The 24,996-nt window shown below is 41.7% G+C and overlaps 1 protein-coding gene across 1 annotated transcript in view; it reads left to right on the forward strand.

Annotated features, from left to right (window-relative positions):
* FAM3B (FAM3 metabolism regulating signaling molecule B) overlaps nt 1-24,996 on the forward strand; it is a 51,260-nt gene that overhangs the window by 25,182 nt on the left and 1,082 nt on the right. The window contains exons 3-7 of the mRNA XM_064380166.1: nt 288-411; nt 5,916-5,974; nt 8,145-8,195; nt 9,451-9,538; nt 10,755-10,887. Of these exons, the coding sequence (XP_064236236.1) occupies nt 288-411; nt 5,916-5,974; nt 8,145-8,195; nt 9,451-9,538; nt 10,755-10,887 (455 nt within the window). The remainder of the gene's footprint in view (nt 1-287; nt 412-5,915; nt 5,975-8,144; nt 8,196-9,450; nt 9,539-10,754; nt 10,888-24,996) is intronic.

Here is a 24,996-nt window from a genome sequence, read left to right on the forward strand (position 1 = left end):
ATAATGGGCTGCCATAGGCAGTGATACCCAACCCTTTTAAAATTGTTACGCCTACTCAATATCCCTCTCCCTCTTTGCTTATTTGTCACTTTAAAATAGAATCAGATTAAGTTAGCTTTGTGTCTTTAGGGGAATTCCCAGTGAAGTTTGGAAATCCTACCTATCAGGTTTTCCTACCGCTGCTTGGAGTTTCTGATATGAAGTGCTGGTGCTCTCCGCCAAGCAGCAGGTGCATCCGTAAATCACTATGGGATGTTAACGGCTATATTCTTTCTTATTCATTACAGCCCCAGCCCCCAAAAGACAAAAATGTGACCACTGGACTCCCTGCCCATCTGACACCTATGCCTACCGGTTACTCAGTGGAGGTGGCAAAAACAAGTACGCCAAAATCTGCTTTGAGGACAACCTGTAAGTGCCAGCGTTTAGAAGGAAAACAAAGCTATTCCCTTCCCTGAGGCTGACCGAGCAGCACTTCTGCCTACAGGAGAGAACCATAGATATGTCCTTGGTCTGAGGCAAAAGACTGAGAGCATCCAAACGGAAATGAGAAAGCTCCGCTGTATTCATCAGGGAAGGAGCTGATTGTCTCTAATGGCTGTGTGTGTCCTGTGTTGAGTGGTTTAACGGTTCATTTGACTGCAGTTATACTTAGGATTTAAATCTGAACTGAGCACAGCCCTGTGGGTTCTCTGGTGATGATAGACAACTGCTCTGTGATCTGAGTAGGGATTAGTAGTGATGCAGGGAAAGGTGTGTGGGGGACGTGGGGGCATGGGGTGTGCAGGGCCAGGTGGGCTCTGAACAGTTCAAAGTTAGACTACTTTACTCTGAATATGTGGCAAAGCCCTTCAAAGTCATGGGAACATGAAAATTCAGCTGATAGTTTGTTAGTTTTGTTTTATGATCCTCACCTTCGTGGATCAAAGCAGGTGTTGTTCCTCTTTGCAGTCCACACCTGATACTTTTTCAATATTTTGGGAAAATCCATAAGATTGATATTATTTCTTCTTTAAATATTTGGTGTGATTTCCCAACAAAGCCATTCTAGCTTGGAGGGGTTCATTTTGAGGTTTTTAACTACAAATTTAATTTATGTAATAAGCGTAGCACTACTTATCTGTTTCTTCTTGAGTGACCCCCTTTTGTTTTTTAGTGCTTCCTTGATTTATAGCACAGCTAAGCTCAGCAGAGTCTTTCTTTGTTCTGACTGAAATCAGCCATTTCTCTAAAGAGACAGTTCTTTAATGGGACGTGGTATTTGGAAACAGATCTAGACACTCATGGCCCCTGGATAGTGTTCCTCCTAAGCACTTTTAGTGGACAGAACCAAGCAATGCCTTTGTTTCTGAGTCACAAATTTACATTATTATTTACAATTCAAATTCAGCAGTGCAGGAGTCTCACCCTCTTAAGTTTTTTGATTTTACATTTTAACTCTTCTCTCACACTGAAAATCTTGGTTCCTAGTACTGTTAACCTTTGCCTTCAAATTACAATACCAGTACTACTAACAATACAATTACTAAGTGAAGTTTTAAAATGTTGTTTGCTGTTTCTTTTAGATTTAAAAATATTTTATTAAGGATATAACGAGTCAGATATCTATATTAATCAAAGTTCTCCAGAGAGACAGAGCCAATGGTGGTGGGAGGTAGGAAGAGAAAGGAAAGAGTGGATTTATCTATTAGGGAAATGGGCTCATCCAATTATGGAGGCCAAGAAGTCCCATGCAAGCTGGAGACCCTGGGATGCTGGTAACATGACTCTGTCCAAGTATTAAAGCCTCAGAACCAGACAGGCAGGTGGTGTAATTCTCAGTTTGAGAATCAGTAGGAGATGAGGGGTCTACTGGTGTCAGTCGTGGAGTCCAAAGGCTGGAGAGCCTGGAGTTCTCATGTCCAAGGTAGGAAAAGTAGAAGGGTATCCCAGCTCCAGCAGAAAGAGAGAGAGGCGAAAGGGGACTGAAGTTGTCCTTTTATAAGGAACTCACCCACTCCTGTGATAGTGGCATTAATCCATTCATGAGAGGAGAGCCCTCATTGCTTGATCACCTCCTAAAGTTCCCACCTCTTAATACTGTTACAATAGCAATTAAATATCCACATGAGTTTGAGAGGTGACAAACATTCAACTCATAGCAATGACCAAAGTCATATGAAATAATTATTTTCCCTATAGTTACGTTACAGTTGGATTAATTTCCATTTGCTTTTAATTCTAGGTTTGTCTGTTTTTCTTTGGGTTTCATTTAATTTTTGAATGTATATTTATATCAACATTATGTTTGAACATTATATGTCCCAAAAAGGAGGCTCAGAGGAATCTTCCCTATATTCTCCACTTTTTCTCCCATCTCCTGTTCCCATCTCGGTTTTTTAATTAGTTTTTTATTTATTCTTCTAGTATTTTTTAAAGGCAAAAATAAGCTGTATCTATAATTAATACATACATACTTTGGAGTATATTTTTATATACATATATATGCATGTATACATGTGAATATATGTATATGTGTGTATGAATATGTGTGTGTACGTGTATGTATACATATATGCACATATACGCACCTATATACACATACATATATATGCCTTCTTACTTAAAAGGTGGTAAACTCTAAACTCAGTTTTGCCCTTGGCTTTCTTCACTTAATGGTTAATAGAGATTACTCCATATCAATACATAAGGCTTTTCCTCATTTCCTTTATTGATGCATGGTATTCCATAGCATGGATGTGTCATACTTTATTCAACCAGTTCTGCACTGACAGGCATTTCTGATGTTTGATATCTTTTGGTATTACCAATAATGCTGCAGTGAACGACCTTATGGATATATCATTTTGTAATTAATTATGATAAAGCGAACGCTTGTATAGCCAACATCCTTGCTAAGAAATAGACTATCCCTAGCACTCCATTAGCCCTCTGTGCGCCCCTTCCCAAATGCATCTTCCTCTTTCCTTCCTGCCCAGTGCCCTGGATTTTGGCTTTGACGGTGATCATTTCCCTGCTCTTCTTGGCAGTTTTACTGCCCAAGCATGCATTGCAAAATACTGTTATTTAATTAAACACTTGTTTAATTTTGTCTGTTTTGGACTTTGTATAAACAGAATCATGAACCAAATACTCTTTTGCGTCTGGCTTTTTTGCTTAATGTTATGTGTGTGAGATTTATCCTTGATGTTGGACGTAGCTATTGTTCTTAGATGTTTATTGCTGTGTCACACTGCATTGCATGAATATGCTACAGTTTATCCATTCTGTTGCTGAATGACATGTGGGTCATTCCCAGTTTGGGGTTATTAGGACCAGTGCTGTTTATATCTCTTGGTGCACATGTGCGTACATTTCTTTTGAGTGTTTTTTTTAAAAGAGGGGTTCTCACAACCAGCCTCAAACTCGGTGATATTCTAGAAAAACTCCTAAGATCCAATAAGAGGTTATACTTAGAGGTGAGGTTTATTGCAGCACAAGATACAGAGCAAACGCTGCTACGTGGTCTGCTCATCGTGAATTCTTCCAGTTTTTATCTCTCTGAAATATCTTTATTTCATCTTCATTCCTGAAAAATACTTTTGCAGGCTGTGTTGGCTGTTATTTTCTTTCAGCACATTCAAGGTACTATTCCACTGTCTTCTGGGTTCTATTCTTTTTTCTCTTGAGAAGTCAGCTGACCGTCTAATTGTTGCTACTGTGAAAGTAACTGCCTATTCCCCCCACCCCCATCACTTTTGCGATTCCTTGTCTTTGATTCTTCAGCGTTTGTACCCTGGTGTGTCTTTTGTTGTTTTATCTTCTTTGGAGTTTTTTGAATTTCTTAAATATGTAGGTGTTGAAGTCCCTCATGAAATATAACAAATTCTCTGCTCTTGTATCTTCTGCCCCATTCACTTTCTCCTCTTCTTCTGAGATTCTCTATGAAACATATGTTAGACCTTATCACTACTATATTCTCTGTAGCCTACAGTCTAGTTTGTATTTTCCATCTGTTTGTCTCTGCTCTTTATTGTGGACAGAGCTGTTTTCCATTCACTAATTCTCTCACCACTGTGCCTAATCTGCTGTTAAACCCATCCAATGACCAGTGATTTTAGGTGACTATATTATCTTAGTTTTAGAACTTTATTCTGGTCCTTTTCTAAATCAGCAAGTCAGCTTTGGTACTTTTCAGTTGTGAAATTTTTAATCTTATCAACCATGTTCTGCAATACATTACAGTTAAAGTCTGAGTTGAATACCTCTAGCATGTGGAGGGCCTGTGAGTTTGTCAACGTTATCTGATGTTTTCTCCCGGTTCCATTGGCTCTTGTGTGCACCGGCTTCCCTCCTCACGTGTTAGGTTTCATTTGATCCTGCACCTGTTTTTTTAAGCAAATTGAGGCCTGGGATGATATCTTCTTCTGAGGAGTTTTCTTTGCTTCTCCCAGGGACCTGGAACCTTTAGCAGAACTGGATGACCTGAATAAATGTTTAAGATTTTCTGGGCCACCTAGTTGACTAAAAACGAGGCTGAAGTTTATACAAGCTCTGATTTATTTCTGGTTTCCTCTCACTTTCAGGATTCAACCCTCTGTGACCCCAGCCCAAATAAGATGTGGGAGATTCAACATGGCCCTAACCCTAGCTTCCAGCTTCTGTTCCCCTGGCTCACGTGGTTGTCAGAAGCACTGTTCCCTTCCTTACACACTTGTTCTGGAATCAGAAAATTGTCCTTGGATAAAAGTAGCTTTAAATGCTGGACTTACCACCCTGAAATTTAGTCTTCTCCTAGATCTTGGCCTGGGAAATTCTTGACTATCTTATTTTGTCTCTACTCTGTACAAGCGGATCTTTAACAACAACAACAGCTACAAAACTTGCCTCATGTTTTCTGCTTTTCTCTATGAGGGAGTAGGTTCAGATGACCAGAAATTTCTTTCTGCCTCTTTTCAAGTTCTTACGGAATATTCTCTAAAACTGTCAAAAAGCACTAAGCTTAGAAAACTCATGGGGGGAGCTAGGTAAAGTTGTCAAAAGCAGAATATTAAAGTTCCATATTTGCTATTCCAAAGCATGGAAAAAGGAAGAAGACTTCCAGATTCTTTTCATAAAGCTAACATGTCATTGACTCTAAAACTTGACCAAGGGAACATGCACACACACCATTTCTGTGATCTTCAGTCATAATTACCACCTCCAGGAAAGTCATTTCCTCTCTCTTGTTTTAGGACACAGTCCTCTGAATTTGACATTTCATGTTCTCTAATTTAAAGGTTAAAAATTAAGTGACATAGCGGGGCATGGTGGCTCATGTCTGTAATCCCAGCACTTTCGGAGGCTGAGGCAGCCAGATTGCTTGAGCCCAAGAGTTCAAGACCAGCCTGAGCAGCATGCCAAAATTCTGTCTCTCCAAAAAATTTTTAAAAATTAGCCAGGTGTCATGGTGCACACTTGTACTTCCAGCTACTTGGGAGGCTATGATGGGAGGATTGCTTGAGCCTGGGAGGCGGAGGTTGCAGTGAGCCAAGATTGCACCACTGCACTCCAGCCTGGGTGACAGAGCGAGACCCTGTCTCAGTGAATAAATAAATAATAAATTAAAAATAAAGTACATCAGTGAAGAGCCTCAGCTAAATAAATGTTAATTTCTCTTCCCCCAGCCATCTGTCTAAATGTTAAGATCGAATGCAGTTTCCAGGTCCCCTGAGACTCCAGATCCCCCAAGGGACTGAGTCTGTAGACACTGGGAATAGATGTGTGTGAGTGGGCATCAGGGTGGCGTTCTCGGGAGCCGCACCAAGGCCAGTGCGGACCTTCAGGGAAATGGTGGGGACAGCAGATGAGCCTGACATTTGGCCAGGTGGAGACTTCGTGGAGCAGGGAGAGCTGCAGGCTTCTTTGTACTTGACTAACGCTTAGTTACATTTCAGGCTCATGGGAGGAAAGCTGGGGAATGTCGCCAGAGGAATAAACATTGCCGTTGTCGACTGTAAGTTACTTAACGTTTTCTTTGAACTTCTCTAAAAGCTCTCTGGTCAGATTTTCAAAGACAGCTTGGGTTTTCAAGATTTTTGCACATGGTTTAGTCTAGGTTTATATTTTAATGCATTTTAAGATTATATATTCAATTATTTTTACAAGTCTCCCTCACTTCACAGATTATTTGTGGTTCTAACAACAAATTAACAACTGAAAACTAAATATAGACTAAAATACGGAGGGATAGGCCACAGGCAGGGTTAAAACCAGAAGAGCCACCAAAGGGGTGCAGCCTGTGGTCCGGGACTGAGCCTCATTTGCCCCCAGAGTCCCAGAGTCTGCTCAGGGGCTGACGCCACAGGCCAGCTCATACTTCTGTGTGATAAAAGCCACAGCAGCCTCATAGGGAACAAAACTTGGCCTTTTTCTTAGGCCCCGAATAAAACTCTGTCACAGTTGCCGTTGAGGGGCCCAGAAGAGAAGGAAAGGGTTTCCTACAACGTCCCTCAGAGTGAGTGGACAGCATATCCCCATGACGCCAGGGCTGTGGAAGCAGAGATCAAATGCTCCTAGTCGGACAGCCCTGAAGGAGACTGTGAAGTAGGAAGTGAATGGGCTGAGGGGGCTCTGGTGTTTCTGTGAGATGTGGCAAGTGGGCTTGGCTGAGGGGCTCTGGTGTTTCTGTGGGATGTGGCAAGTGGGCCTGACTGTGGGGTCTCTGGTGTTTCTGTGGGATGTTGTGAGTGGGCCTGGTTCAGGGGGCTCTGGTGTTTCTGTGAGATGTGGCAGGTGGGCCTGACTGTGGGGGCTCTGGTGTTTCTGTGGGATGTTGTGAGTAGGCCTGGTTCAGGGGGCTCTGGTGTTTCTGTGATATATGGCAGGTGGGCCTGGCTGAGGGGCTCTGGTGTTTCTGTGAGATGTGGCAAGTGGGCTTGGCTGAGGGGCTCTGGTGTTTCTGTGGGATGTTGCGAGTGGGCCTGGTTCAGGGGGCTCTGGTGTTTCTGTGAGATGTGGCAAGTGGGCCTGACTTCAGGCGCTCTGGTGTTTCTGTGGGATGTTGCGAGTGGGCCTGGTTCAGGGGGCTCTGGTGTTTCTGTGAGATGTGGCAAGTGGGCCTGGCTGAGGGGCTCTGGTGTTTCTGTGGGATGTTGCGAGTGAGCCTGGTTCAGGGGGCTCTGGTGTTTCTGTGAGATATGGCAGGTGGGCCTGGCTGAGGGGCTCTGGTGTTTCTGTGGGATGTTGCGAGTAGGCCTGGTTCAGGGGGCTCTGGTGTTTCTGTGAGATGTGGCAAGTGGGCCTGGCTGAGGGGCTCTGGTGTTTCTGTGGGATGTTGCGAGTGGGCCTGGTTCAGGGGGCTCTGGTGTTTCTGTGAGATGTGGCAAGTGGGCCTGGCTGAGGGGCTCTGGTGTTTCTGTGGGATGTTGCGAGTGGGCCTGGTTCAGGGGGCTCTGGTCTTTCTGTGAGATATGGCAGGTGGGCCTGGCTGAGGGGCTCTGGTGTTTCTGTGGGATGTTGTGAGTGGGCCTGGTTCAGGGGGCTCTGGTGTTTCTGTGAGATGTGGCAAGTGGGCCTGACTGCGGGGGCTGTGGTGTTTCTGTGGAAAGAGAAGAGCCTGAGTGAGGGGGCTCTGGTGTTTGTGGGAAGTGGTAGGTGGGCCTGGCTGAGGGGCCTCTGGTGTTTCTGTGGAAAGAGGCGGGTGGGCCTGGCTGAGGGGTTCCAGTGTTTCTGTGGAAGACGGGGGTGGGCCTGGGTTGGGGGGAGTCTGATGTTTCTGTGGGAAGAGGGAGGTGAACCTGGCTGAGGGGGTCTGGTGTTTCTGTGGGATGAGGTGGGTATGCCTGGGTGAGGGGGCTCTGGTGTTTCTGCGGGAAGAAGGCCTGGGTGAAGAGTGTGGTATTTCTGTGGGACTAGGTGGGTGGGGGAGGTGTTAGTGTTCCATCAGGTATAACCCAAAGCAAACTGGAAGAAAGTTCTAGCACAGCTTCCCGCACTTTCCTCTCACCTGGTTTTGGGGACTCTCCTCAAGGGGCCAGCCCTGTCTCTGCAGGCTGGGTCATCACATGAGTTGTGCTTCCTGGAGACAGACAGGGAAGAAATATGTCCTTCCCCAGGCCCTGGTGCCACAAGTGTGCCCCAGTTCTGTGAACTTTCCTTTAAAATTCTACTTATTTTATTTTCAGATGTAACTGGGAATGTGACAGCAACAAGATGTTTTGATATGTATGAAGGCGGTAAGAAAAGTTTTTCTGTTAAAATTCAAATGAATTTGAAACATAAAATTAAGATTAAAAAGTGCAAAGAAAAAATGCCAACCATTTTTTAATTTTGTCTACTAGAAAACTGCCAGCAGCTCCCCTGAGTAATCCAGAGTGGTCTTATATAGATCCTCCTAAGCTCTAATTGAATTCATAGACCATTTGAAGGCATCATCCAGAAATGTCTTTTCTTCTATTACAGTTTTCCTCAGCTTTTCTCTTTTTAGCCTTCATGATATAATAAGAAAGAGAAAAAGCCTTTTTAAAAAAATGCCAAATACATTATATGTAAAATAAGGCCACCAGCATCCTGCCCTAAATATCATCCTCCTTTAAAAGCTGTCACAATTGCTTCTGGTGACTCGGTGTTCTGCTGGGCCCAGGGCAAGCATTTCTGGAACCCACGGGCCCCCAGTCTTTCTCAATGGTCTGTCCTTTCTGGGCACTGAATCTTGATGACAGTAATTGGTCAGGATATACTATCCTCTCATTTTTATTTGTACTGAGAGTTTCAAAAACAAGTTTTTTGAAAGATAGTGAAGACGAGGAATAGAAAATGCCTGTATCCACCGAGTGAGAATGACGCAGTTGTACTCCGCAGCCAACCTAAGCAGAATTGTAAATAATGAGCCACCGTGGCGAGTGACAGGGTTTGAGCTTTACCTTTATTTTATGAGGCATAGGTGAGTCTCTTGGCACAGACCTGCCCCTAGTCCACAACCCTTGTATTTAAGTTCTATGGGAGTCTCTCTCCTGCACACATCGGTGTGATTGCAAGGTCACTCTGCTCAACAGTCATGGTGTGGATGTGGCTGTTTGTGGGTTAACACAGAGAACACTCCACCTGTTCCACACAGGCTGCTGCTTGTTGAGAGTTCGGTTAATAGAATCTTTATGATCTAATTTCTAAGGAGGTTTTTTTCCCACCAGGGGCTCCACTTCTCTTGTTTGTTGGTCATAACAGCTCCTTATCTTGACCCCCTTCACGACCACCCTGAATACCTATTGCAAGTGTTCCGCATAGTTCCATTCCTTCTACGCTGTGCCACTCACCCCAGATGGTCCCCATGGTACCCCTGTGAATGTTTACACATCCAGTGCTCAACCCTAGCACGCCATCTGCAGGGTTGAGCAGCAAGTGCTAGAAGCCCAAGGATTCAGAGTGGACACAGAAGGCAGAGCCCAAGGCAGTGAACAGCAGACCCTAAAACTGACTTGCATCGCCCAACAGATAACTCCGGACCGATGACAAAGTTTATTCAGAGTGCTCCTCCAAAGTCCCTGCTCTTCATGGTGACGTACGACGACGGAAGCACAAGGTGAGTGGGTGTGGATTTGTCACAGCGGTGGGCAAGAGAAGCCAGCTGGGGCAGGAAATGCCAGGGTCCCTCAGTGGCATCCTCGGGGACAACCAGAAAGTCCAGGAGCAAAGTACTTCTCTAAGGAAAAAGAATAAAAATCATGACAAAATAGATTGCATTTCTTTTAAAAAAAATAAAATCAAATCACTAACCAGTGGAGCACAGAAGTACTAGGATCTAAATCAAAGGAGTATTTCCAGGAATCAAGACAAAGCCACTGCTGACCATAATTAGGACAGAGAAACTAACCTCTGGGCAGAGATCCTAAACCCAGGGTGGCATTAATACTTACAGCAATGTGAAAGGAAATGGAAATAATTTCCCTATAGAAAGAGGAAAGTAATAAAGAAGTACACACATGCACATCCGGTACTGTACTAGAGGTGGGTGTAGCTCGGTGCTTCTCAGAGTGTGTCCTACTAAGTAAACTTATGTCTTTGCTGCAGAGTTTCTAAGAACCTTCAAAGTGCTCGTTGGTGGTGTGAATTTCCCAGATAGGGCTGCTGACCACAACATTTCCCAAGTTTCTCTGACCTCAGGTTCCTTTCTTTATGGAGCATCTTACCAAACCGAGGTTCCTTGGAACATACTTTGAAAAACTGAAGTAACTCACTCAGAACAATCCAAACTTACTTGTTTTCTCTCCTCTCTACCCTCCTGTCACTTCCTCTAAATCTTACTGTTTGCAGTGGCAGTGCCGTTTGACATTTCTTTCTCCTTTATGATGCTGACTTTTCTGGTTATGAAAAGGAGGCGGTTTTGACATTTGCTTTTGTCTTTCAGCAACTCCTCTCCACCTCATTCTGTGGTCAGTAAGCAAGGGGCAGAGCAATAGCCGAAAATTGTGTTGGCTGAGTGTGAGCCTGATTCAACCCAAAGCACAAGGGCTTTCCAGAATTGAAAAGTAGAATTCCGTGCCCAAAATTGAGGTCTGAAGTGGCTCTGGATGTCCTGTGGTTAACTAGAAATGTGACGTCTTCAACAAGCCTGTGTGCCTCTTGGCCGCCAGTGTGTGTCATGCACTGCAGCAGGAGATACATGTGTTTAGAAACCTCTGTCCAAGGACGCACAGCGTAACATACACAGAGCAGAGCTCCCCTCCTGTCCACGACTCCCTGAAATGTTCACGAACATCTCCCTGAGATATTCACATGCTTTCCCCTTTGTCCCACAGACTGAAGGATGATGCCAAGAATACCATAGAAGCACTTGGAAGTAAAGAAATCAGGAACATGAAATTCAGGTCTAGCTGGGTATTTCTCGCAGCAAAAGGCTTTGAACTCCCTTCAGAAATTGAGAGAGAAAAGGTGAGTGGTTTTTAAATGTCCCTTCCCACCAATGGTGTGTATAGTAAGTGAAAGTAAGTGCCGTGACTTGAAAATGTTCCTGATGGGTTATAAATCCCTGTCTTATTAAACATAAGAGTTTTGTCGGTGGCTGGCAAGATGGCCAAATAGGAACAGCTCTGGTCTGCAGCTCCCAGTGAGATCAGTGCAGAAGGCGAGTGATTTCTGCATTTCCAACTGAAGTACCCAACTCATCTCACTGGGACTGGTTAGACAGTGGGTACAGTCCATGGAGGGTGAGCCGAAGCAGGGTGTGGCATTGCCTCACCCAGAAAGCGCAAAAGGTCGGGGAACTCCCTCCCCTAGCCAAGGGAAGATGTGAGGGACTGAGCCATGAGTAATGGTGCACTCTGGCCCAAATCCTATGCTTTTCCACAGTCTTTGGAACCCACAGACCAGGAGATTCCCTCAGGCGTCTATGCCACCAGGGCCCTGGGTTTCAAGCACAAAACTGGGCGGCCATTTGGGCAGACACTGAGTTAGTTGCAGGAGTTTTTGTTTTGCTTTGTTTTGTTATATATATATATATATCTCCACACACACACACACACGCATATATATAATTGCATTTTAGCTTCTGGGGTACATGTAAAGAACATGCAGGATTGTTGCATAGGTACATACATGACAATGTGGTTTGCTGCCTCATTCCCCATCACCTGTATCTGGGATTTCTCCCCATATTATCCCTCCCAACTCCCCACCCTTCCTTGCCCCTCCCTTAGTCCCCCCCCGACAGACCTCAGTATGTGATGCTCCTCTCCCTGTGTCCATGTGTTCTCATTGCTCAACACCCACCTTTGAGTGAGAACATGTGGTGTTTGATTTTCTGTTCTTGTGTCAGTTTGCTGAGAATGATGGTTTCCAGGTTCATCCATGTCCCTACGAAGGACATGAATTAATCATTTTTTATGGCTGCATAGTATTCCATGGTGTATATGTGCCACATTTTCCCTGTCCAGTCTATCATCGATGGGCATGTGGGTTGGTTCCAAGTCTGCTGTTGTAAACAGTGCTGCAATGAACATACGTGTGCATGTGTCCTTATAATAGAACAATTTATAATCCTTTGGATATATACCCAGTAATAGGATTGCTGGGTCAAATGGAATTTCTATTTCTAGGTCCTGGAGGAATTGCCACACTGTCTTCCACAATGATTGAACTAATTTATACTCCCACCAACAGTGTAAAAGTGTTCCTATTTCTCCACATCCACTCTAGCATCTGTTGTCTCCAGATTTTTTAATGATCACATTCTAACTGGCATGAGATGGTATCTCAATGTAGTTTTGATTTGCATTTCTCTAATGATCAGTGATGATGAGCATTTTTTCATGTTTCTTGGCATCATATACGTCTTCTTTTGAAAAGTGTCTGTTCATATCTTTTGCCCACGTTTGAATGGTTTTTTTTTTTTTTTGTAAATCTGTTTTAGTTCTTTGTAGATTTTGGATATAAGTCCTTTGTCAGATGGGTAGGTTGCAAAAATGTTTTCCCATTCTGTTGGTTGCCAATTCACTCTAATGATTGTTTCTTTTGCTGTGCAGAAGCTCTGGAGTTTAATTAGATCCCATTTGTCTATTTTGGCTTTTGTTGCCAATGCTTTTGGTGTTTTAGTCATGAAGTCCTTGCCTAGGCCTATGTCCTGAATGGTTTTGCCTAGGTTTTCTTCTAAGGTTTTTATGGTGTTAGGTCTTATGTTTAAGTCTTTAATCCAGCTGGAGTTAATTAGTGTAAGGTGTCAAGAAGGGGTCCAGTTTCTGTTTTCTGCACATGGCTAGCCAGTTTTCCCAACACCATTTATTAAACGGGGAATCCTTTCCCCATTGCTTGTTTTTGTTAGGTTTGTCAAAGATCAGATAGTTGTAGATGTGTGGTGTTGCCTCCAAAGCCTCTGTTCTCTTCCATTGGTCTATATCTCTGTTTTGGTACCAGTACCATGCTGTTTTGATTACTGTAGGCTTGTCGTATAGTTTCAAGTCCGGTAGTGTGATGCCTCCAGCTTTGTTCTTTTTGCTTAGAATTGACTTGGCTATGTGGGCTCTCTTGTGATTCCGTATTAAGTTTTAAGTGTTTTTTTCCAGCTCTGTGAAGAAGGGCTTTGGTAGCTTGATGGGGATAGTGTTGAATCTATAAATTATTTTGGGCAGTATGGCCATTTTCACAATACTGATTCTTCCTAACCATGAACATGGGATGTTTCGCCATCTGTTTCTGTCCTCTCTTGTTTTGTTGAGCAGTGGTTTGTAGTTCTCCTTGAAGAAGTCCTTTACATCCTTTGTTAGCTGTATTTCTAGGTATTTTATTCTCTTTGTAGCAATTGTGAAAGGCAGTTCGTTCTTGATTTGGCTCTCTTTAAGTCTGTTATTGGTGTATAGAAATGCTTGTGACTTTTGCACATTGATTGTGTATCCTGAGACTTTGCTGAATTTGCTTATCAGTTTAAGGAGATTTTGGGCTGAGACAATAGGTCTTCTAAATATACAATCATATCGTCTGCAAATAGAGACAATTTGACTTCCTCCTTTCCTAATTGAATACCCTTTATTTCTTTCTTGCTTGATTGCTCTAGCTAGAACTTCCAATACTACATTGAATAGGAGTGGTGAAAGAGGGCATCCTTGTCTAGTGCCAGATTTCAAAGGGAATGCTTCCAGTTTTTGCCCATTCAGTATGATATTGGCTGTGGGTTTGTCGTAAATAGCTTTTATTATTTTGAGATGCATTCCATCAATACCTAGTTTATTGAGAGTTTTTAGCATAAAGCGCTGTTGAATTTTGTTAAGGCCTTCCCTGCATCTATTGAGATAATCCTGTGGTTTTTGTCTTTGGTTCTGTTTATGTGGTGAATTATATTTGTAGACTTGCGTATGTTGAACCAGACTTGCATCCCCGGGATGAATCCTACTTGATCGTGTTGGATAAGGTTTTCGATGTGCTGTTGCAATCGGTTTGCCAGTATTTTATTGAAGATTTTTGCATCTATGTTTATTATGGATATTGGCCTGAAGTTTTCTTTTCTTGTTGAGTCTCTGCCGGGTTTTGGTATCAGGATGATGTTGGCTCATAAAATGATTTGGAGAGGATTCCCTCTTTTTGGATTGTTTACAATAGTTTCAGAAGGAGTGGTACCAGCTCCTCTTTGTATGTCTGGTAGAATTCAGCTGTGAACCCATCAGGACCTGGGCTTTTTTTGGGTGGTAAGCTATTATTGCCTCAACTTCAGCCCTTGTTATTCGTCTATTCAGGGTTTCGACTTCTTCCTGGTTTAGGCTCTAGAGGGTGTAAGTGTCCAGGAATTTATCAGTTTCTTCCAGGTTTACTGGTTTATGTGCATAGTTATTTGTAGTAATCTCCGACGGTGGTTTGTATTTCTGTGGAATTTGTGGTGATATCCCCTTTATCATTTTTTATTGCATCTATTTGATTATTCTCTCTTTTCTTTTTTATTAGTCTGGCTAGTGGTCTATTTTGTTGATCTTTCCAAAAAACCAGCTCCTGGATTTATTGATTTTTTGAAGGGTTTTTTGTGTCTCTATCTCCTTTAGTTCTGCTCTGATCTTAGTTATTTCTTGTCTTCTGCTAGCTTTTGAGTTTTTTTGATCTTGCACCTCTAGCTCTTTCAATTTTGATGATAGAATGTCAATTTTAGATCTTTCCTTGCTTCTCATGTGGGCATTTATTGCTATAAATTTCCCTCTAGACACTGCTTTAAATGTGTCCCAGATATTCTGGTACATTGTGTCTTCATTCTCATTGGTTTTGAAGAATGTCTTTATTTCTGCCTTCATTTCATTGTTTATCTAGTCAACATTCAAGAGCCAGTTGTTCAGTTTCCATGAAGTTGTGCAGTTCTGAGTTAGTTTCTGAATTCTGAGTTCTAATTTGATTGTACTGTGGTCTGAGAGACTGTTTGTTATGATTTCCATTCTTTTGCGTTTGCTGAGGAGTGATTTACTTCCAATTACGTGGTCAGTTTTAGAGTAGGTGTGATGTGGTACTGAGAATAATGTATATTCTGTGGATTTGGGGTAGAGAGTTCTGTAAATGTCTATTAGGTTTACTTGGTCCAGGTCTGAGTTCAAGTCCTGGGTATCCTTGTTAGTTTTCTGTCTCATTAATCTGTCTAATATTGACCGTGGATTGTTAAAGTCTCCCACTATTATTGTGTGGGAGTCTAAGTCTCTTTGTAGGTCATTAAGAACTAGCTTATGTTTCTGAGTGCTCCTGTATTGGGTGCGTATATATTTAGGATCGTTAGTTTTTCTTGTTGCATCGATCCTTTTACCATTACGTAATGCCCTTCTTTGTCTCTTTTGATCTTTGTTGGTTTAAAGTCTATTTTATCAGAGACTAGGATTGCAAAGCCTGTTTTTTTTTTTTTTGCTCTCCATTTGCTTGGTAGATCTTCCTCCATCCCTTTATTTTGAGCCTATGTGTAGCCTTGCATGTGAGATGGGTTTCCTGGATACAGTACACCGATGGGTTTTGACTTTTTATCCAATTTGCCAGTCTGTGTCTTTTGATTGGGGCATTTAGCCCATTTACATTTAAGGTAAATATTGTTACGTGTGAATTTGATCCTGCCATTTTGATGCTAGCTGGTTATTTTGCCCATTAGTTGACGCAATTCTTCATTGCGTCAATGCTCTTTACCATTTCGTACATTTTTGGAGTGGCTGGTACTGGTTGTTCCTTTCTATGTTTAGTGCTTCTTTTAGGAGCTCTTGTAAAGCAGGCCTGATGGTGATGAAATCTATGAGCAATTGCTTGTTCATAAAGGATTTTATTTCTCCTTCACTTATGAAGCTTAGTTTGGCTGGATATGAAATTCTAGGTTGAACGTTCTTTTCTTTAAGGATGTTGAATATTGGTCCCCACTCTCTTCTGGCTTGTAGGGTTTCTGCTGAAAGATCTGCTGTGAGTCTGATGGGCTTCCCTTTGTGGGTAACCCAACCTTTCTCTCTGGCTGCCCTTAGCATTTTTTCCTTCATTTCTACCCTGGTGAATCTGATGATTATGTACCTTGGGGTTGCTCTTCTTGAGGAATATCTTTGTGGTGTTCTCTGTATTTCCTGGACTTGAATATTGGCCTGCCTTGCTAGATTGGGAAGTTCTCCTGGATAATATCCTGCAGTGTGTTTTCCAGCTTGGATTCATTCTCTCCATCACATTCAGGTAAACCTATCAAACGTAGATTAGGTCTTTTCACATAATCCCATGTTTCTTGGAGGCTTTGTTCATTTCTTTTCACTCTTTTTTCTCTCATCTTGCCTTCTCATTTTATTTCATTGCTCTGATCTTCAATTTCTGATATCCTTTCTTCTGCTTGATCAGTTCAGCTATTGAAACTTGTGTATGCTTTGCAACATTCTCATGTTGTGTTTTTCAGGTCCATCAATTCATTTATATTCCTCTCTAAGCTGTTTATTCTCATTAGCATTTCATCAAACCTATTTTCAAGGTTCTTAGTTTCTTTGCATTAGGTTAGAACATGATCTTTCAGCTCAGAGAAGTTTGTTATTACCCACCTTCTGAAGCCTGTTTCTGTCAGTTCATCACACTTATTCTCCATCCAGCCTTGTTCCCTTGCTGATGAGGAGTTGTGATCCCTTGGAGGAGAGGCATTCCGGTTTTGGGTATTTTCATCCTTTTCGCGCTGGTTTCTTCCCATCTTTGTGGATTTATCTACCTGTGGTCTTTGTGGCTAATGACTTTCAGATGGGGTCTCTGAGTGGACGTCCTTTTTGTTGCTGATGAAGTTATTTCTTTCTGTTTCTTAGTTTTCCTTCTAACAATCAGGCCCCCCTGCTGTAGGACTGCTGGAAGTCCACTCCAGACCCTGCTTGCCTGGAGATCACCTGCAGTGGCTGCAGAACAGTAAGGGTTGCTGCCAGTTTCTTCTTTTGTTATCTTTGTCCCAGAAGTATACCTGCCAGATGTCAGCCTGAGCTCTCCTTTATGAGGTGTCTCTTTGGTTATAGAGGGGTCGGGGAGCTGCTTGAGGAGACAGTCTGTCCCTTATAGTAGCTCAAGGGCTGAGCTGTGAGCTCTGTTGTTCTGTTCAGCTGCTGGGCAGGTACTTTTAAGTCTGTTGCAGCAGAACTCATAACCACCTTTTTTCCCCAGGTGCTCTGTCCCGGGAAGATGGGGCTTTATTTGTAAGTTCCTGTCATTCTGCTGCCTTTTTTCAGAGATGCCCTGCCCAGTGAGGAGGTAGCCTAGTTACAGTCTGACAGCAGAGGTGTTGCTGAGCTGCTGTGGGCTCTGCCCAGCTGCTGTGTGAACTTCCTTGCAGTTTTGTTTATAGGGGTATAGTTAGAACTGCCTCAGTAATGGCGGACTGCCTCAGTAGTGGTGGACTGCCTCAGTAACAGTGGACTGCCTCAGTAGTGGTGGACTACCTCAGTAATGGCGGACTGCCTCAGTAACGGCAGACACCCTTGCCCCCACAGAGCTGGACCGTCCCGGCTCCAGCCATGCTTGCTGTGAAACTCTCAATCCAGAGTGTTTCAGATTGCTGGTCTTTGTTGGGGTGGGACCAGCCAAGCCAGATCACCTGGCTCCCTGTTCAGCCCCCTTTTTTTCAGTTTAATGGGCAACTCTGTCTCCCAGACGTTCCAGTCACCAGTTGAAATGGTGCTCAGATTTGTGTGAGTTTTTGTGCAGAGACCCACTGCACCAGCTGAAACAGCCTTGCTGGAGACTCATGGCACTTTTCTACCTGGGAATCTCCTGGTCTGTGGGCAGTAAAAATTCGTTTGGAAATGAGGTGATCACTTTCCCTCTGCATTTTCACTGGGAACTGCGCTCCAGAGCTGTTTCTATTTGGCCATCTTGGATCCTTTCCAGGAGTTTTTTTTTCATACCCCAGTGGTGCCTGGAATGCCAACAAGACAGAACTGTTCACTCCCCTGGAAAGGGGGCTGAAGCCAGGAAACCAAGTGGTCTAGCTCAGTGAATCCTACCCCCATGGAGCCTAGCAAGCTAAGATCCACTGGCTTGAAACTATTGCTGCCAGTACAGCAGTCTGAAGTTGACCTAGGACACTTGAGCTTGGTGAGGGGGAGGGGCATCCACAATTACTGAGGCTTGAGTAGGCGGTTTTCCCCTCACAGTGTAAACAAAGCCACTGGGACGTTTGAACTGGGTGGAGCCCACCGCAGCTTGGCAAAGCCGCTGTAGCCAGACTATCTAGATTTCTTGTCTCTGGGCAGGGCATCTCTGAAAGAAAGGCACCAGCCCCAGTCAGGGGCTTATAGATAAAACTTCCATCTCCCTGGGACAGAGGACCTGGGGGAAAGGGCAGCTGTGGGTGCAGATTAAGCAGACTTAAACGTTCCTGCCTGCCAGCTCTGAAGAGAGTAGCGGATCTCCCAGCACAGTGCTTGAGCTCTGCTAAGGGACAGACTGCTTCCTCAAGTGGGTCCCTGACCCCCGTGTCTCCTGACTGGGAGACACCTCCCAGCAGGAATCAACAGACACCTCAAACAGGAGAGCTCAGGCTGGCCTCTGCTGGGTGCTCTCTGGGATGAAGTTTCCAGAGGAAGGAACGGGAAGCAATCTTTGCTGTTCTGCAGCCTCTGCTGGTGATACCCAGGCAAACAGGGTCTGGAGTGGACCTCCAGCAAACTCTAGCAGACCTGCAGCAGAGGGGCCTGATTGTTAGAAGGAAAACTAATAAACAGAAAGGAATCGCATCAACATAAACAAAAAGGAGGACATCCACACAGAAACGCCATCTGAAGGTCACCAACATCAAAGACTAAAAGTAGATAAATCCATGAAGATGAGGAAAAACCAGCCAAAAGTCTGAAAATTTTAAAAGCCAGAACACCTCTTCTCCTACAAAGGATCACAACTGCTCGCCAGCAAGGGAACAAAACTAGATGGAGAATGAGTTTGACAAATTGACAGAAGTAGGCTTCAGAAGATGGGTAATAACAAACTCCTCCGAGCTAAAGGAACATGTTCTAATCCAATGCAAGGAAGCTATGAACCTTGAAAAAAGATTAGAGGAACTGCTGACTAGAATAACCAGTTTAGAGAGAACATAAATGACCTGATGGAGCTGAAAAACATAGAAAACTTCATGAAGCATACACAAATATCAATAGCCAAGTCAATCAAGTGGAAGAAAGGATATCAGAGATTGAAGGTCAACTTAATGAAATAAAGTGTGAAGACCAGATTAGAGAAAAAAGAATGAAAAGAAATAAAGCCTCCAGGAGATGTGAAACTATGTGAAAAAACCAAACCTACGTTTGATTGGAGTACCTGAAAGTGATGGGGAGAATGGAATCAAGTTGGAAAACACTCTTCAGGATATTATCCAGGAGAACTTCCCCAACCTAGCAAGACAGGCCAACATTAAAATTCGGGAAATATAGAGAACACCACAAAGATATTCCTCAAGAAGAACAACCCCAAGACACATCATCGTCAGGTTCACCAACATTGAAATGAAGGAAAAAATGTCAACGGCAGCCAGAGAAAAAGGTCAGGTTACCCACAAAAAGGAAGTCTATCAGACTAACAGCAGATCTCTCTGTGGAAATCATACAAGCCAGAAGAGATTGGGGACCAATATTCAACATTCTTAAAGAAAAGAATTTTCAACCCAGAGTTTCATATTCAGCCAAACTAAGCTTCATAAGTGAAGGAGAAATAAAATCCTTTACAGACAAGCAAATGCTGAGATATTTTGTCACCACCAGGCCTGCCTTATAAGAGCTCCTGAAGGAAGCCTAAATATGGAAAGGAAAAACCAGTACCAGCCACTGCAAAAACATACCAAATTGTAAAGACAATCGAAACTATGAAGAAACTACATCAACTTATGGGCAAAGTAACCAGCTAGCATCATAATTACAGGACCATACTCACATATAACAATATTAACCTTAAATGTAAACGGGCTAAGTGCCCCAATTAAAAGACACAGACTGGTAAATTGGATAAGGAGTCAAGACCCATTGGTGTTCTGTATTCAGGAGACCCATCTCACATGCAAAGACACACATAGACTCAAAATAAAGGGATGGAGTAATATTTACCAAGCAAATGGAAAGAAAAAAAAAGTGGGGTTGCAATCCTAGTCTTTGATAAAACAAAGTATAAACCAACAAAAATAAAAAAAGGGTGTTACATAATGGTAAAGGGATTAATACAACAAGAGCTAACTATCCTAAATATATATGCTCCCAATACAGGAGCACCCAGATTCATAAAGCGAGTTCTTAGAGACCTACAAAGAGACTTAGACTCCTACACATTAATAGTGCGAGACTTTAACACCACACTGTCAATATTAGACAGATCAACAAGAAGAAAATTAACAAGGATATTGAGGACAGAACTCAGCTCTGGATCAAGTGGACCTAATAACCATCTGCAGAACTTTCCACGCCAAATCAACAGAATATACATTCTTCTCAGCACCTCATTGCACTTATTATAAAATTGACCACATAGTTGGAAGTAAAACACTCCTCAGCAAATCCAAAAGAATGGAATTCATGACAAACAGTGTCTCAGACCACAGTACAATCAAATTAGAACTCAGAACCACAAAACTACATGGAAACTGAACAACGTGCTCCTGAATGACTACTGGGTAAATAACGAAATTAAGGTAGAAATAAGTAAGTTCTGTGAAATCAATGAGAACTAAGATAAGACATACCAGAATCTCTGGGACACATCTAAAGCACTCTTTAGAGGGAAAATTATAGCACTAAATGCCCACAGGAGAAAGCAGGAAAGATCTAAAATCAACACCCTAACATCACAATTAAGAGAACTAGAGAAGCAAGAGCAAACAAATTCAAAAGCTAGCAGAAGACAAGAAATAACTAAGATCAGAGCAAAATTGACAGAGATAGAGACACAAAAATCCCTTCAATAAAATCAATGAATCCAGGAGCTGGCTTTTTAAAAAGATTAACAAAATAGATAGACTGCTAGCCAGACTAATAAAGAAGGAAAGGGAGAAGAATCTAATAGACACAATAAAAAATGATAAAGGGAATTATCACCACTGATCCCACAGAAATATGAACTAACACTTGAGAATACTATAAACACTTCTACCCAAATAAACTAGAAAATCTAGAAGAAGTGGATAAATTCCTGGACACATACTCCCTCCCAAGACTAAACCAAGAAGAAGTTGAATCCATGAGTAGACCAATAACAAGTTTTGAAGTTGAGGCAGCAATTAATAGCCTATCAACCAAAAAAAACCCAGAACCAGACAGACTCACAGCCAAATTCTACCAGAAGTGCAAAGAGGAGCTGGTACCATTCCTTCTGAAATGATTCCAAACAGTAAAAAAAGCGGTACTGCTCTCTAACTTGTTTTATGAGGCCAGCATCATGCTAATACCCAAACCTGGCAAAGACACAACAAGAAAAGAAAATTTCAGGCTATTATCCCTGATGAACTTCGATGCGAAAATCCTCAATAAAATACTGGCAAACTGAATCCAACAGCACATCAAAAAGCTTATGCACCACGATCAAGTCGGCTCCATCCCTGGGATGCAAGGCTGGTTCAACATACACAAATGAATAAATGTAATCCATCACTTAAACAACGAATGACAAAAACCACAATTACCTCAATAGATGCAGAAAAGGCCTTTGATAAAATTCAACACCGCTTTATGCTAAAAACTCTCAATAAACTAGATATTGATGGAATATATCTCAAAATAATAAGGACTATTTATGACAGACCCACAGCCCAATATCATACTGAATGGGCCAAAACTGGAAGCATTCCCTTTGAAAACTGACACAAGACAAGGATGCCCTCTCTCACCATTCCTATTCAACCTAGTATTGGAAGTTGTGGTCAAGGCAATCAGGCAACAGAAATAAATAAAGCATATTCAAATAGGAAGAGAGGAAGTCAAATTGTCTCTGTTTGCAGATGACATGATTGTGTATTTAGAAAACACCATCGTCTCAGACCAAAATCTCCTTAAGCTGATAAGAAACTTCAGCAAAGTCTCAGGATACAAAATCAATGTGCAAAAATCACAAGCATTCCTATATTTCAATAATAGAGAGCCAAATCATGAGTGAACTCCCCTTCACAATTGCTACAAAGAGAATTAAATACCTAGGAATACAACTTACAAGGGATGTGAAGGACCTTCTCAAGGGGAACTACAAACCGCTGCTCAAGGAAATAAGAGAGGACACGAACAAATGGAAAACCATTCCAGGCCCATGGATAGGAAGAATCAATATTGTGAAAATGGCCATACTGCCCAAAGTAATTTATAGATTCAATGCTATCCCCATCAAGCTACCACTGACTTTCTTTACAGAACTAGAAAAAACTACTTTAAATTTCCTATGAAACCAAAAAAGAACCCTTACAGCCAAGATAATCCTAAGCAAAAAGAACAAAACTGAAGGCATCACACTACCTGACTTCAAACTATGCTACAAGGCTACAGTAACCAAAACAGCATGGCACTGGTACCAAAACAGATATATAGACCAATGGAATAGAACAGAGACCTCAGAAATAATGCTACACATCTACAACTATCTGATCTTTGACAAACTTGATAAAAACAAGCAATGGGGAAAGAATTCCCTGTTTATTAAATGGTTTTGGGAAAACTGGCTAGCCATATGCAGAAAACTGAAATTGGATCCCTTTGTTAATCTTATACAAAAATTAAGATGGATTAAAGACTTAAATGTAAGTCCTAAAACCATAAAAATCCTAGAAGAAAACCTAGGCAATACCATTCAGGACATAAGCATGGGTGAAGACTTCATAACCAAAACACAAAAGCAATAGCAACAAAAGCCAAAATTGACGAATGGCATTGAATTAAACTAAAGAGCTTCTGCACAGCAAAAGAAACTGTCATCAGAGCTAACAAGCAACCTACAGAATTGGAGAAATGTTTTGCAATCTATCCATCTGACAAAGGGCTAATATCCAGAATCTACAAAGAACTTAAACAAATTTACAAGAAAAAAAACAAACAACCCCATCAAAAAGTGGGCAAAGGATACATACACTTTTCAAAAGAAGACATTTATATGGCCAACCAATATATGAAAAAAACCTCAGTCAACTTAAATGCCCCTTAATGATAAACTGAATAAAGAAAATGTGATACATATACACCATGGAATAATATACAACCATACAAAAGAATGAGCTAATATTCTTTGCAGGAACATGTATGGAGCTGGAGGCCATTATCCTCAGCAAACTAATGCAGGAACAGAAAACCGAGTGTCACACATTCCCACTGATAAGTAGGAGCTAAACGATGAGAACACATGGTCACTTAGAGGGGAACAACACATGATAAAGGGCCCTATTAGAGACTGGAAGGTGGGAGGAGGGAGAAAATCAGGAAAAGTAACTAATGGATACTAGGTTTAATACCTGGGTGATGAGATAATAAATACAGCAAACCCCCATGGCACATGTTTACCTATGTAACAAACCTGCACATTCTGCACATGTATCCCTTAACTTAAAAGTTAAAAAGTAAAAACTTCTGTGCTTCAAAGGACACCTTACAGAAAGTGAAAGATAAACCACAGAATGGGAGAAAATATTTGCAAATAAGTGACCTGAATCTACAATACATAAAGAACTCTTACAACTCAGTAATAAAAAGACAAATAACTCAATTTTAAAATGGACAAAGATCTGAATAGATGTTACTTCAGAGAAAATATACAGTTGGTCAATAAGCACATGAAAAGACACTCACCGTCATTAGTCTTCAGAAAAATACAAGTCGAAACCATAATGAGATACCCCTAACACTTACTAGGTTGGCTATAATTTTTAAAAAGACATAATAAGAAGTGCTGATGAGAAGATGGAGAAATTAGAACCCTCATGCACTAGTGGAGGGAATGGAAATGTAAAATGGTACAGCTACTTTGGGAAACATTCTGGGCGTTCCTCAAAAAGTTAAACATTCAGTGACCCAATGACTCAACAATTCCACTGGTAGGTATATACTCAAGAGAATGAAAACATAGGTTCACACAAAAACTTGTGCGTAAATGTGCATAACAACATGCTTTATAATAGCCAAAAAATGGAATCAACCCAAATGTCTGATTAATGGTAAGAAATGTATATATAAAATTAGGTATAGCTATACAATGGAATATATTCAAATATGTAAAGAAATAAAATTCTGATACATGCTACAATATGATGAACCTTCAAAACAGGCTAAGTGAAACAAACAAACACAAAAGGTCACATATTGTGTGATTCCATTCGTATGAAATTTCCAGAATGAGAAAATCCACAGAGCCAGAAGGTGGATTAGTGGCTGCCTAGAGCTGGGGAAAAGGAGAGTGGCTGCTAATGGGTACGTGGTTTCTTGTTTGGGTGATGAAAATGTTTTAAAATTGACCATGGTGATGGTTACACAGCTTTGTGACCACACTAAAACCATGTAATTGTACACTTTACGTTGGTGGATTTTATACTGTGTGAATTATATCCCAGTAAATCTGTTATGTAAAAAGGGGTATATTACTAGAATTCCAAGGTTATTAATAAAATGCACCTTACTTTATTTAAGCATCATGTTAAGGTGCTCTGTTATCTGTGAAAGAGTTGACGATATAGAGGACTAAACCCACTTTGGGATAAATACACATTTGTTGAGCAAGGAATTCTACAAGAACTCTGGGGAAAAAAATATTACATAGTTTTATTCCCAGAGTTGAAAACTGAACATTAGAGCTACACTGTCCAATATGGTGGCTATTAGTTAAATTTACATTTTATACTTAAATTTATTAAAATTAAATAGAATGCAAAATTTGGTTTATCAGTTGCACTATTCACATTTCAAGTACAGATGCTCTTAGCTTACATCACAGTAAAAGCACTGTATTTGAAAGTATTGTAAATTCAAAATGCACTTAGCACATCTTCTATCTGGATCTCTGCCGGCCAGCCAAAATATCTGTTGTTTTTAGTATCAGAGCAGTTGATCTGTGCAAGGGAAAGAAGAGACACTATTTTTCTCCTCCTAAGTTCTTTAAAAT

This window comes from Aotus nancymaae, unplaced genomic scaffold, assembly GCF_030222135.1.
Source record: "Aotus nancymaae isolate 86718 unplaced genomic scaffold, 86718_ANA_hifiasm-v0.15.2.pri h1tg000022l_1, whole genome shotgun sequence".
Taxonomy (NCBI): domain Eukaryota; kingdom Metazoa; phylum Chordata; class Mammalia; order Primates; family Aotidae; genus Aotus; species Aotus nancymaae.